The following is a 14,491-nucleotide window of genomic DNA, read 5'->3' on the forward strand; positions in this document are numbered from 1 at the left end:
TGGGGTGGGTGGAGTAGAGAAGTTATCCATACTCTTTGAGTAACAGTGGATTGTTTTCTATTGTCATATAAATGTTGAGAAAGTGCCTTTTCCCTTTTTATTTCCATTTGTTATAATGCCATTCTGTCACCATTATGGGACAAATAGTAAAAAATGTTTTAAAAATGCTATTGTGCAAAGGGAAAATAAATCCCTTCCAAAACTGTCTATGAAGATTCTCAATCATCCAGGTTATGGCTGTCCCAAAGGTGCTTTTTAAAAGACAACTAGACTTTCTTGAGTTTTTCCTTGAAAACATTTCACTTCTTATCCAAGAAGAACTAAAGAAACTTCTTGGATGAGAAGTGAAACACTTTCAAGGGAAAAGAAAGAAAGAAAGTCCAGTTGCTTTTTAAAAAGCATCTTTGGGATCCTCCCAAAATTGTAAAGCTGCTCCTATATAAACTTCCCTGACCCCATTAATTCAAAAGATGAAGGAAATGGGCCTACAAATTCTATTGGATTCAAAGAAGAATGTTATGCATACATACACATGCTTTCCTTGTGCATGTGTATTTAAATATAATTTAGAGATACCTCTATACCAGACATGTCAAACTCGCGACGTCACGTGACGTTGTGCGACGTATCGGAACTTTTTCCCCATTGCCGGCAATGGGGTGGGCGCGGTTTCTTCGTGATGCGTCCAGCCCGTGGGCTGGCAGTTTGACACCCCTGCTCTATACAAAAAACTCTGTGCTTATTTGCATTACATTCCATACAGGAATCCTAATGCCTACAAACTCTCATTTTATGCTATCCAGTGGGAAACAATCATAGCCATTTGTTGTCCTGCAGTTATATTAACAGATGACATGATGTTATCTGGATTTGGATTTAGCTTACAAATCTAATATGCCAGCCAAATAAGCATGTCTTCCAAGTTACCAACTCAGAGTTTGAATCATATTCTGTGATTAAAATATCTCACCATGTGGTGGTGCCTTTATTAAGCTAAGTACTGAAGGGTTCCCAGATTTAGGCTTTAGAAATTCAAATGATGATTAGATGGAAACATTATGATGTTCTGTGGTGAACATTAACTCTTTGTTCCCATTAGTGGTGGTGGTACAGATTTTTGTGGCTAGATCTGAAAGCCTTAAAGTTAAGCAGGCTTTGTGTTTGGACTTTGCAGTTACTGTGAATATCTGATGGGATTATTTCTGCTTTGGTGTTTGCATTTGGTGCAGCTGCTATAATCTCACAAGTCTTGACAGGTAGAAACAAAAATCCATGGCAACCCATTTAAGGTCAAAATCCAGGGGAGAGCTTTGTCAATCACAAGTCTAACATGATAATTACAGGTTTAACATTTAACATTTTCAGAAATGCAAATCAGAAAACTCATGTTGGATCCCCTTTTTTGCTAGAGGTGATCTCAACATCAATCTCTTTGACAATCTGGAGCTTGCCTGATATCTGCCACCTTCCACATCTGTAGCAATTACTATATTAATAGCAACTGTGCCTTCAAGCCTCCTTGCCCCAGATTGTGAGCAGCAGTGATGGGATTCAAATATGTCAAACACTGGTTCTCTGTGTGGATGCCGCTTCCGGTAATCCATTCTGGGCCTGGGCAACAAAAAATAAACTACCAGTTCTGCCAAAATGGTGCAAACTGGCTGAATCCCACCACTGGTGAGTAGGCCCTGTGTCTCTTTCATACCAAATCAGGCTCAAGGCTGCTTTGGGGGTAGAAGTGCTTGCTTTAGGAATGGATCCACTTTCCTGTGGTTGATTCCAGGAATCCTGAGCTTGCAAAGGCACAGGTTGAGCAAGCTAAACTATTGTTCTTCTTTTACCAGAAGGAGTTCAGCTTCAACCTTCAGTTAAAATAGGAAGTGTTAATACAACTTTATAATGCCTTGGTAAGACCACACTTGGAATATTGCATCCAGTTTTGCTTGCCATGATATAAAAAAAGATCTTGAGTCTCTAGAAAGAGTGCAGAGAAGAACAACAAAGATGATTAGGGAACAGGAGGCTAAAACATATGAAAAACGGTTGCAGGAATTTGGTATGTATTTCTAGTTTAATGAGAAGGACTGAGGTGACATGATAGCAGTGTTCCAATATTTGAGGGGCTACCACAAGGAAGAGTGGTCAATCTCCAAAGCACCTGAAGGCAGGACAAGAAGCAATGGATGGAAACTAATCAAGGGGGAAAAATGTCATAGAACTATGGAGAAATGTCCTGACAGAACAATCAGTGGAACAATTTGCCTCCAGAAATTGTGGGTGCTCCAACACTGGAGATTTTTAAGAAGAGATTGGATAACCATTTGTCTGAAATGGTATTCCTGCTTAAGCAGGGGATTGGATTAGAAGACCTCCAAAATCCCTTCCAACTCTGTTATTCTGTTATCTATTAACACAAAGCAGACCCAGAAGATGGAGAAGCAACGTCAAAGACAAAAACTTTTGGTGTAAGAGTTTGTTTCTACACTGATAAAGAGTCATGAAACTATAATTCAAATAGCCAACTGCCAGTTTCTCTCTTATGAGTGAAAACCAATCCTCCATCTCACCAGAGCATGGGGAGGCTGCTACAAAGAAAATAGAAAGGTCTCTACCTTAATATACACAAAATATAATGATTCTAAATGGAAAATAGCTCACTGCTGCAAGTTGTATAACGTCTTCCTTTTCCTGCCAATAAATCTTACTTAAAAGTATTCTGAGATATGGTAGAAAGAAGCACTTCTGTTTTAGGCAACTGTCCAAAAGCCTGACTCTTTTCAAATTTCCTTATCCCATCGCAGAAGCTTCTTTTGAGTTTTAACAAACCTCTTTTGTAAATCCTGTAAAGAGTCACTGTCCAGGACATATTGGATTGTCATTTGTATTTTGATTTTAATTGTCATATCCATTTTATAATCCACATTTTTCATTTTCCAGCATTTCAACATTTTCTTTATATTTTAAATTTTCTACAACAGATAAGGCTTGTTCCAGCTCTTTATTCTGTAGGTCCTGTAGAAAGAGACAGGTATTCTCTTTCAAATTTGTCATTTTGGTAAAGACAAAATAGAGTCTTTGAAATAAATTTTATGCTGCAAGGCAGCAAATTGAATTTATAGGTGCATCTTTTATTTGAGAAAGTTTCTTGTCATTATACTGCTTTGCCATTTTCAACTATTCCATTTTGCATTTAATCGTAAAGCTTATTTCAAATTTGCTATTCAAGGTTGAAAAACTAGAACATTTGAGCTGCAATTGAGCTGCGTATTTAATTTGAAATAAAATTATATGTAAACTTTAATCATGCAAATCAACATAATAGAAATTGATAATAATCTAAAAACTTACACTTAAATTATTAGTTGGTGTACAAACCTAATTAAAAGAAGTTGACAGAATTCATGAAATAGCAATGCATTTTCTATATTATGTCTTTTTCTTGCAGCAACTTGGAAACTGAAGAACTATTTGGTAAGTAGTTCTTTTTTAATTAAAATTAAAGAAATTCATCGCTTCCAGGAGGAGAGAGGAAACTAGTGAGTCTGAATCAGGACAGTTGATTTTGTTTCATTGTTAGTGCCTAAGAAGTAATTTAATTAAAAGCAAGTCATAAATGCAATGACAATGTTGAAAAATGGTAAGACTACAGGAGTTGATATGTGCACAGTGGTCTTATCTTAGGGGGTCTTCAGATCAAATTTTTGTTCTTCAGGTCATTGAGCAACATACAAATGTGAGAAAGTTTATTGTAGAGTTCTTCACTAAGAATTGTGTTGGTTGGGGACAGGAATATGCCTGTATCTCTTTACATAGGCAATACTGCATTATTATATTAAATATCTTGCTCATTGTGTTTTAATATAAAAATCTTGGAAAGATATCTTCCCCTGATTTCCCTAACTAACTTTTATTATAATTTTTGAAGCAAGCATATAAACCGCCCATCTGCCCTCTTTCTCTTTCCTAAACTACATGACATTTTCTTTCTTTGCTTATTCCTCTTCTTCCTTCTTTCTTTTGCTACTGCTAAAATAAAACCAGAACAAAGTACATTCAGAGGGATTTACCAATTTTACCCAGTATTAAGGTCTTAATAAACTACTATCCTAAAGGATTTGGGTGATCAAGCTTATGCTTCTCTCCCCCCCACACACACACACCATTTTGATTTTTCGATCTTTCCACTTTTTGATGCTGTATTTCTATCTATTTTAGAATATTTTTCACAGCATCTGGGAGCTTATGAAAGCGTCCTGTCTGCTTTGGAAGATCTCAATGTAGCCATACTGAAGGCAATGGATACTACAAAGAAAGTAGGGTTCCTTATATTATTTTTCCAACTGTATGATGTAATAGGGGCTTGTATTGCTTAAGTATATAAGAATTTGCTCTGTGAATAAAGAATTGCTATATTTGCTTAGATGGAGGACAAAGTGTCATCAATCCCAGTTCCACCAGCTCTTTCAAGCTTATTTGAAATATTTCTGGAGCCTGGGCATAGAAAGTTAAATTGACACATACACCCATCCTCTGCACTACATGCTATACCAGTGTATTTTTTTTCTCCACTGTTTCCTCTAAACTGTAGCCAGTGGTGCATGGAAACTCAAAATACTAAATAATATTGAGATTAATATGTCAAGTGATACATTTTTCTGCCTTGAATAAAATGAATTCACATTTTTTATCACTTCAAATACTAAACTCTATTTTGAGTGGGGCGCTCAGCACAGATGGAGAATGGGCCATTTATTTACATGATCTCTGCATACAGTCCTAGCCCCCATCAGTATATGTAATTATCAGAGAAGAAGACAGTCCAACAATATTGGAAGGGCCTACTACTGAAATGGTATGCAGGAGGAATGTGGAAGTTATTATTTATGGAATAAAATGAAATATTATGCTTTCTGAATAAAATTTTTAGGAAGATATCCAATATCCCACTTTTCTGTACTTTACTGGAAGAATGCATGTGTCAACGCTGCTAACATCGAATGTTATTGCTTAACAAGAGATGAAGAAGTAGCTATTTCATATGTAAAACTTGTGTATTGCTTTAAGTCTTGTATATGATTTTAGTTTAAAAATTGTGGGGAGGGAAGAGTAGGAATGCACTTTCAAGGCCATTTGTCTCTCTAAAGAAGATATGGCTTTGGCGTTCTTCTAACGGAAGGGAAACTGATTCTTTAAATTAATTGGAGAATATGATTAATGACAAAATTAGACAGGTGGAGAATTGTGTTTTAATATATTGTGCAAGCGGTGGAGATTTCAGATTCCAGCTTCCTTCGAGCAAGCATTTGCCGGTGTATTAGGCTAATAAAGGACTTTTAAGGTAAACAATGCCTCAAGAGTCACTTGAAAAGCCCATACGTCGGAAACTTGACAACATGCTTTTCATGAAAAATGTCCCAGGCTCAGTTTCTAGTTTACTCAAAACAGAACTGAAGGAACATTCGTAGAGCCATAACTAATCAATAAGTCTATAATGAGCTATTGCGGTGGCCAATCTTTTTTTAGCAATGTAACATTTGTCTCCTTTGCTCATGTAATCACAGCTTCTTGCAAGGCCAGGTAGAAGAAACACTTTTACAGACACTCTCCTCTGTGACTGAACTCATTAATTCACATCTGTGCCTTGAAAGAAATATCATGTTGTGCTGGGTTGTGTACAGTCAGATCAAGAAAAAATGTCAATCCTCTTAGTGGGGAAACTGAAGTCTCTAAAACAATTTTATCCAACTTGGCATGTTAGAATATAGCCCCAATCAGTATGTCTCTTGACTGACATATTTTCTTGAAAAGGTCTCAATTAAGCCATGGAATAGAACTTTCATTTTAGTATCCACAGTAACTAGGTAGAGCAGGAGCAGAAAGAAAAAGAGTCTGAAGCTGATCAATCTCTGTATTTCAACAGGTTAAACAAATAGATATTTATTGATTAGATTATTATATTCCATGGTACATTCACATTCTCAAATTATATGTATTTTGTATAAGAACAGTTCATCAGATTAAGAAACTGGGTTGTTAAATTAATTTTTCAGTACAAAAGAGGACAGAAATGAGCTAACCTAATTTAAAACCCCATAGAGCCGTGACTGACATGAACAGATATTGAAAAAGCTTAATCTGCCTGGCCTGGGTCTAGGCTAAACTGTAAAAGGGGAAGCAATTTTGACTAGTATTTTGTGTGAATCTAGCAACTGGGACTTACACAGCAAACTACATTTAAGCAAATTGTGGTTCACTGAGATATATGAATACAGTATCAAGCTAGGTAGCTAAGCAACTCTATCAATTTCTCCAAAGAAATCCTTATAATTTCTCCCCACAAGGATTATCCCTAAATTTGAAAGCATCTAGATTCCTCAAACATATGAATCAAGCCAAGAGAAGCTTCAAATGTGCATTTTGCTTCAAAGTATATCATATAGTATCTAACCTCTAATTGGCAGAGTAATCACACTTCTTTACCCATCAACTAATCTTACAGAGTAAAATATAGTTTTGGAATCTAGCTTGATTTAGGTAATGAAGACTGCTAGCTGAATGCTTGATTTTCTTAAATTTTAAAAGTAAAAAGATTAAGAGATAATACTGTTTAACTATCACAAAAAGAACACAATAGTTAGTCTTAACCCTTTTTTAAAATTTGTCCAGAGCAATGTTTTTCAAATTTGACAACATAAGGTGGGTGGACATCAACTCTCAGAATTTCTCAGCCAGCAAATCCACCCATATTGAAACTACCATGTTTGAAAGACTACTTTAGTAAAATAAGTTATCTTTAAATCCAATTCCCTTTCTGATTGAATTATTTGGAAATTCTCTTTTTCCTGAAAATTCCACTTTAATCAGAAGTTGGAAGAGATTGTGACAACATTTAATGCCCTCTTTCCAAGTATATTTTCTTTCTCCTTTTTACCTGGAGTTCCACCTACAGTTTCCCAAAACTACAGTAGCCATTTTGGAGGAAGAGAAGTTGGGGCAAAACTGCGTTCTGCTTACATGTAGAAGCCCACATGACAGAAAAAGTCAAGTCAAGATATTTGCAATTTGCCTGGCCTGTAATTGACAGGCTGGACCAATGTGTCCATGTTATTTCCCAGCACTTTTAAACCAATTGTTGTTTGCCATGCTATGTGAATTAGTGGTTCCGAAACAGAACAAGTTGAATATATCAACATCTCAGAGAATGCCTTCCTGAACATGAAAAATACTCATAGGAGTTTTTCTTCTTCTTCTTCTTTGAAAACAAACAAAGCCTAGGAAAAAATTGGAAGAAAAACACAAAATACTTTGAAGTATTCTGTTTTTCTTCAAATCTCTTCAAAGGCTTTGTTTGAATAGAACATTTCAAAGTTGCCTCACATTTGATTGTGAGTATCTATGGAGATTCTCAGTCATACAGGTCATAGTTGTCCCAAAGATGCTTACTGGATGAGAAGCGAAACATCTTCAAAGAAAAACAAGAAAGTCCAGTTGCCTCGTGAAAAAGCATTTTTGGGATTTGACTGTGAGTTTTTTTATTAGCAACTTACAAATGACTAAAACTCTCACCAAGACAGGTTGAATTGTACTCTATTTTCTCCAGATGTTCACAAGAACCTTGAAATGAAAAATCTACAAACTTCCGGTCTCATCTCCTTGGGACATTCAGCACTTGTTTTCATCTTGTCATTTTTTTGTGGCTAAAGTGTTGTTTTCACTTTCAAAGGAAGGAATCAGACAGCTAAAGATAACTGGCAAAATCATGTTTGAAGAGTGTTTTGCTATTGCTTTACGGAGCACAGCATGCAAGGCAAGGGAGAGACAGGCCCATGGAAGTCCTTGTATTTGTAATAGTGTGTCTGAAGAAAGAAAGGTATTGGGAATAAGTGTAGCATATAAATCTCATTACTTCTATCCTGGAGGAAAATTGCTATGAGTCGCTTCTGTTGCAAAGTAGAACTGTGATTAGATTAACAATTGGTCTAAGATTTTTCCTGCATCTTTGTCAGCTTAAAATTTGCCTGATCAAAGAAATGAAAAGATTAATTTACCACAGCAGTGTCTTAAAATTGGAATGCTTCATCCTTCAAAATAATTGAGGCATCTCATTATTTCTCTCTCCCTTTTTGGTTATTTTATCTATTATCCTTTATAAATCTGCCAGCCACACTAAGTTGCTTTCTCTATCTGGCAGAGTTTGGTCTAAGATTTTTCCTGCATCTTTGTCAGCTTAAAATTTGCCTGATCAAAGAAATGAAAAGATTAATTTACCACAGCAGTGTCTTAAAATTGGAATGCTTCATCCTTCAAAATAATTGAGGCATCTCATTATTTCTCTCTCCCTTTTTGGTTATTTTATCTATTATCCTTTATAAATCTGCCAGCCACACTAAGTTGCTTTCTCTATCTGGCAGAGTTCTTACACTGCCAATTGCAGTTCTGTTTACTGTGTGGCTGTCTGTGATAATAAATACAGGAAAAATAAAGAGCAAAGAATGTGGTCCTATTGGGAATCCACTGGGAAGCACTATCTTTTGCAGGTGTAGACCAGAGCAAACATCCCCAATGTGCTGTCTCCCTAATATGACCAATTTATAGGGAAGGTGCCATTTTTAGATAAAGATTAATGGAACGATGAACAGCATTGACACAGGATATTTCACTACCTGAAATGGAGTCCCTTTCATCTTTGGATAGGAGCAATGGTTTTAGTCATCTTGCATCAATACTCCAATCCAAACCTATTCCTATCCACTAGATCAGATGTCCCCAACCTTTTGGGCACCAGAGACTGGTTATGTGGTGAGAGGTTTTTCCCGTGGACCAGAGGGGTGTGTGGTTTTGTGTGCTGCCTGCATCCCACAGATGGGGCTTTGCTTGTTTGTGCAACCCGGTTGCTGGCATACTGCAGCCCGGTACCAGTCCATGGACCAGAGGTTGGGGACTAGATAACAATGAAGGAAATTTGTAATTATATATTATATAAAATGTCACTGTAAAGGTCCCTTGCAGTGTTATGTCCCAAATGTGCTTTTTCATGAGGCAACTGGACTTTCTTGTTTTTCTCTGAAGAACAGCTGAAGAAGCTTCTTGGCTGAGAAGCGAAATGTCTTCGAAGATAAAAAAAGGAAGTCCAGTTGCCTCGTGAAAAAGCACCTTTGGGACAACCACGGCTGAGATTCTCCATAGACTTTCCAGTGCTACAATACTTAACTCTCTTACAATTAGGATTAATTCCTAAAATATCTGTTTTATAACCATCTTGTTGAAAGAGGCAATTTATAACAGGTTTCTTGCAGTCTGCATAACCAACAGCAAAAACCAAATACTTGGTATTCATTATTTGAATGATAATAACGATAAGTTATTAAATGTGTATGTCACCCAATTCTAAGCAGCTCTATATTATTATTAAAGTGATGTATAGTTATTTCAAGGTAGTTAACATTAACCAAAATACAGGCAGTGGTGGGATTCAGCTAGTTCACACCAGTTCAGCAAAACCAGTAGCTAATTTTTTGTTGCCCAGGCCCAGAATGGACTTCCGGAAGTAGCATCCACATAGAGAACCGGTTGTTCACATATCTGAATCCCACCACTGAATACAGGTATACTATGAAGCAATTAATCTAATGTCTATTTCCAGATATCTCACTCATCCATAGCTTCCAAGTGTTCTACAGAACATTTAGGATTTGAATAGCTTTCTAAAGTCTAGAAAGTTTGGGGTGTTTTGGAAGGCAAGATGTTCTAAAGGGCAAGGATGGCAAAAAGAAGATATATGATAGGCCCCTCACTCCATCACTTCATGAGAAATGGATAAAGTTCACAGGCTTTCTTTTAAAGATTCAGGAGGCTGGCTAAACAGAAGGTAAGAACTTGTAAGGTCCCAGGTTCAGAAACTGTTAGAAAACAGAAGTAACCTTCAAATCCTGGGAAGGCAGACAGTATTAAGAAGAGACTTAAGTGATTCCTCCCTGACTCACTAGAATATAACAGGGAGGGGAGGAGAAACACAATCAAATTTGCAAGATTGTGTAATTATACCCTACAACAAATACTTAAAAACTTTTATCATTATTAATTATTAAACATTTAAACCATAAAAGACCATAAAACAAAGCAAGAACAAAGAAGTAGCAGACAAAGGAATCTTAACAATGGAGCCACATCACTTGTTCACCAGCCTCTGGTGTAACCATGTCTTAAGAGACCTATGGAAGCTCAGGGGAGAAATTCCATAGTGCAGGCTCCAAAGCAGAAAAGGCCTGCCAGTAAGTACTAAAGAAATCAAAATTTGCCATGTGGTTGCCAATCTCCAGTGCAATGCTATCTCTGCTCCTTCCATGTTTCGTTTGCCGCTGAACCTCACCTGGAAGCCACCTATTTTGTATCTCAAGCTTGAGCTCTATGATAGTGCTACACAGACCTTTCACTTGAATGTCTGAGTCCCAAAGGTGCTTTTTCATGAAGCAACTGGACTTTCTTTTTTCTCTCTTTGCAGATGTTTTGATTTCTTCCAAGAAGCTTCTTTATGGTGGGGAATGGAAGGATTTATATTCCTTGCAGACAACTGGTCATTTGCATTCTTTTAGCGAGTTGTTGATGCTACCTGAAGGTTTATCTGTGTCGTCAGGGTCACCTGAGTAGTGCAAATGAGTGTGGAGCCTTCTTGGAACTGTTGAAAAGACTGTGTTGTAGACTGGAGATAGATGATGTCGTATCCCTCCCCCTCTGTTGAGAGAAGGCTGTTCAATTTTGACATAGATGGCCTCTTTGACCCCTCTTTCAAGCCAGCAGTCCTCTGTTCAAAATGTGGCCTTTGCCTTTTAAATGTAGATGGACTGCTGAATCTTGTCCTTATGGGTTTGTTCTCCTATGTTGTGCCATGCATTTATGAAGTGGTTGTTTTGTTTCCCAATGTACAGAGTTACACATGGCTCACTGAATTATACTGCATATACCACGTTGCTCAGTTTGTGTCTGGATTCAGCAGTCCATCTGGATTTAAAAGACAAAGGCCACTCTTTCGAAGACAGCAAAGTCCACATTTTGGACAGAGAGGACCGCTGGTTTGAAAGAGGGGTAATCTTATGCTGTGGATAGGAAAAGACACACACAGGAAGATATTGTAAATACTGACCAGCAGTAGTTCACAATCAAACTTCACAATCAGACTACCTTGGATTACAGGTAGTCCTTGATTTACAACCATTCATTTAGTGACTGTTCAAAAGTTACAATGGCGCTGAAAAAAGTAAGTTATAACTGTTTTTAACACTTATGATCATTGATCATGTGATGAAAATTCAGATGCTTGGCAATTGGCTCATATTTATGATGTTCACAGTGTCCTGGGGACACATGATCCCATTTTATGACCTTCTGACAAGCAGTCAATGGGGAAGCCAGATTCACTTAACAACCATGTTACTAAGTAACTGTGTTACTAAACAAATGCAGTAATTCACTTAACAACTGTGGCAAGAAAGAGGGAAAGACTCACTTAGCAACTGCCTTGCTTAGCAATAGAAATTTTGTGCTAACAGTTGTCCCCAGGCTAACTGTTAGAGCCAGGTCTTCAGGTCCTTGCAGAAGGATAGAGTGGAGGCAAACTTCATCCTGGGAGGCAGGATGTTCCAGAGGGCCAGCACCACACACAGGTGGCTTTTTTTCTGGATCCATTCAATCAGAGTTCCTTGAGTGAAGGGATCCTCAGAAGGCATCCTCTACCAATACGAGTAGAGGGGGCTTGTCCTAATGCAGGAGTTTCCAACCAAGGGTGATCGCACCCCTTAGGGCTGCGAGACAATATTCCAGGAGGTGTGAACACTTGGGTTTTCAAAATTATAGTGTATATGTATAATTTGTTGATATTATTTTGAACATTTGTAAGGGGTGCAAGAATATATCAGAAGCATTCTAGGGGTACAGGGTATAGAAAAGGTTGGGAGCCACTGTCCTAACGGAATGAGACGGTTCATCAAATAATCTGGATTTATGACATGGAAGGCTTTAAAGATCATAATCAACACCTTAAACTGCACCTGGAAGCAAATCATTAGCCAGAGCAGCTCGCAAAGCAGTGATGTAACATGAGTCATTCTACACATCGCAAAGAGTGCGTGTGCTGCTGCACTTTGTACTACCGTATTTTCCGGCGTATAAGACGACTGGGCATATAAGACGACCCCCCAACTTTTGAGATGATTTTCAAGATTTTTCGTCTTATACGCCGGAAAATCAGCAAGCCCGGAAAGGCACGCCCTCCCCTCTCACTGTGGAGGAAGCAGGGCAGGTTGACGTCTGGCGGGAGCCCACAGGGCAGTCCTGCGCACGCGCGCACTCCCCAGCTGGTAAGGAGCAGCCGGGGAGTGCGCGCGTGCGCAGGACTGCCCTGTCGGCTCCCGCCAGACACCAGACGCTAGACGCTGATTTTCCGGCATATAAGACGACTGGGCGTATAAGACGACCCCCCAACTTTTGAGATGATTTTCAAGATTTTTCGTCTTATACGCCGGAAAATCAGCAAGCCCGGGAAGGCACGCCCTCCCCTCTCACTGTGGAGGAAGCAGGGCAGGCTGACGTCTGGCGGGAGCCCACAGGGCAGTCCTGCGCACGCGCGCACTCCCCAGCTGGTAAGGAGCAGCCGGGGAGTGCGCGCGTGCGCAGGACTGCCCTGCCGGCTCCCGCCAGACGCTGATTTTCCGGCATATAAGACGACTGGGCGTATAAGACGACCCCCAAACTTTTGAGGTGATTTTCATGGGTTAAAAAGTCGTCTTATACGCCGGAAAATACGGTAGTCGAAGCTTCCGAATGCATTTCAAAGGTAGTCTCATGTAAAGCATATTGCAGTAATCCAGATGAGAGATGACAAGGGCTTGACTGATTGAACTCAGGGACTACTGATCCAAGAAAGGCTGCAGCTAGTGCACAAACCAAAGCTATACAAAAGTTCTCCTGTTTATTTATTTATGGGACTTATATGCCGCCCTATCTCCCGAAGGACTCAGGACGGCTAACAACAATAAAACACAATAATACAAATGTTAAAAAAGATTAAACTAACAAGCCCCAATGATAAAATATTAAAAATATTATATTTAAAAATCCCTATCGTCAGTCCAGGTCAGCCTGATGGAAGAGAAATGTTTTAAGGCCACGATGAAAGGACCGGAGATCCGGGGCCATCCGGAGCTCAAGGGGAAGTTGATTCCACAGGGCCGGCGCTCCCACAGAGAAGGCCCTCCCCCTGGGGGTCGCCAGCTGACATTGTCTAGCCGACGGCACCCTGAGGAGGCCCTCCCTGTGTGAGCACACCGGGCGATGGGAGGTCGTTCCTGGCAGCAGACAGTCCTGCAAATATCCCGGGCCTAAGCCATGTAGGGCTTTATAGGTAAGAACCAGCACCTTAAATCTCACCCAGAGGACAACCAGTAACCAATGTAGCTCACGCAGGAGGGGTGTAATATGGGAGTATCGGGATGCTCACATCACAACCTGCGCGGCCGCATTCTGCACCAGCTGGAGCCTCCGGGTGGGCTTCAAGGGCAGCCCCATGTAGAGAGCATTGCAGTAATCTATACGGGAGGTAACGAGTGCATGAGTGACCGTACGTAGAGCATCTCAGTCCAGATACGTACAGCATCTCGGTCCTAGTCAGAACCACCACCAATCCTTTTCCTTCGGGTTTGCTGACAATCCAACTTTTCTCAGAATTGATAGTGTCTTTGAATTTACTGTGTCCTAAAGAAGGGGTGAAGGATACCAGGTTTTGGATTTTTCTTCCTTTACAAGTACCTTTTCAATTTCCTTATTTCTTTATGTATTCTGTTTTGGGCCACCCATCCCATATAGATAATCTGTAGGGAAACCTTCTTTTCAATTTAATTGAAGTATGGGAAGGCAGAAACAGAATGGGACAACTCGCCATGGCCACTGTGCTGCGGCCAACTCACCACTGCCAATTCACTAGGTAACGGATGCCAGTTAATGAAGAGAGAGTACAAAATATCCATACACTCCTGACTATTTAGTAGCTAATTATGAGAATCCATGAGAATTTTAGAAAATTTTGTTTTTCTTTGAAGAAAAAACAATGAAAACCATTTCTTTCTAATTGAATGATTGAAAACAGTTTTGTACAAAAATTCCCAAAACAATCTCAACCCAGGAGACACATTGTGATGTTAGCAGACATTGAAAGATCCTCTGATCATCCATAAGCAAATATACCTTTTATATTATTGAACTTTTATACAGTAAAGGATAGATAGATCTCGTAATAATTCATCTATTTTTATTTATTCGCCACAAAACATATAGTTATTCAGGCACAATTAGTTCAAATAGTTGTAAGGTGTCCACTGGAAAAAAAAAGTCTTATGGTCCGTTTCTGGCAACGTTCTCCCTTATGGCGCTAGCCTCATGTCTAGAGAATGAAAGCCACTAGCAATTATATTGTGTTTTCCAGGAACATCATCCTTAATTT

General features: G+C 39.0%; 1 protein-coding gene across 1 annotated transcript in view; it reads left to right on the forward strand.

The window, feature by feature from the left end:
- The window catches only part of NECAB1 (N-terminal EF-hand calcium binding protein 1), a gene marked incomplete at both ends in the record, with an annotated part of 37,454 nt that overhangs the window by 8,583 nt on the left and 14,380 nt on the right, over positions 1-14,491 (forward strand). The window contains 2 exons of the mRNA XM_081325613.1: positions 3,446-3,471; positions 4,216-4,313. Of these exons, the coding sequence (XP_081181739.1) occupies positions 3,446-3,471; positions 4,216-4,313 (124 nt within the window). The remainder of the gene's footprint in view (positions 1-3,445; positions 3,472-4,215; positions 4,314-14,491) is intronic.

This window comes from Vipera berus, assembly GCF_964194415.1.
Source record: "Vipera berus genome assembly, chromosome: 3".
In the NCBI taxonomy this organism is placed as follows: domain Eukaryota; kingdom Metazoa; phylum Chordata; class Lepidosauria; order Squamata; family Viperidae; genus Vipera; species Vipera berus.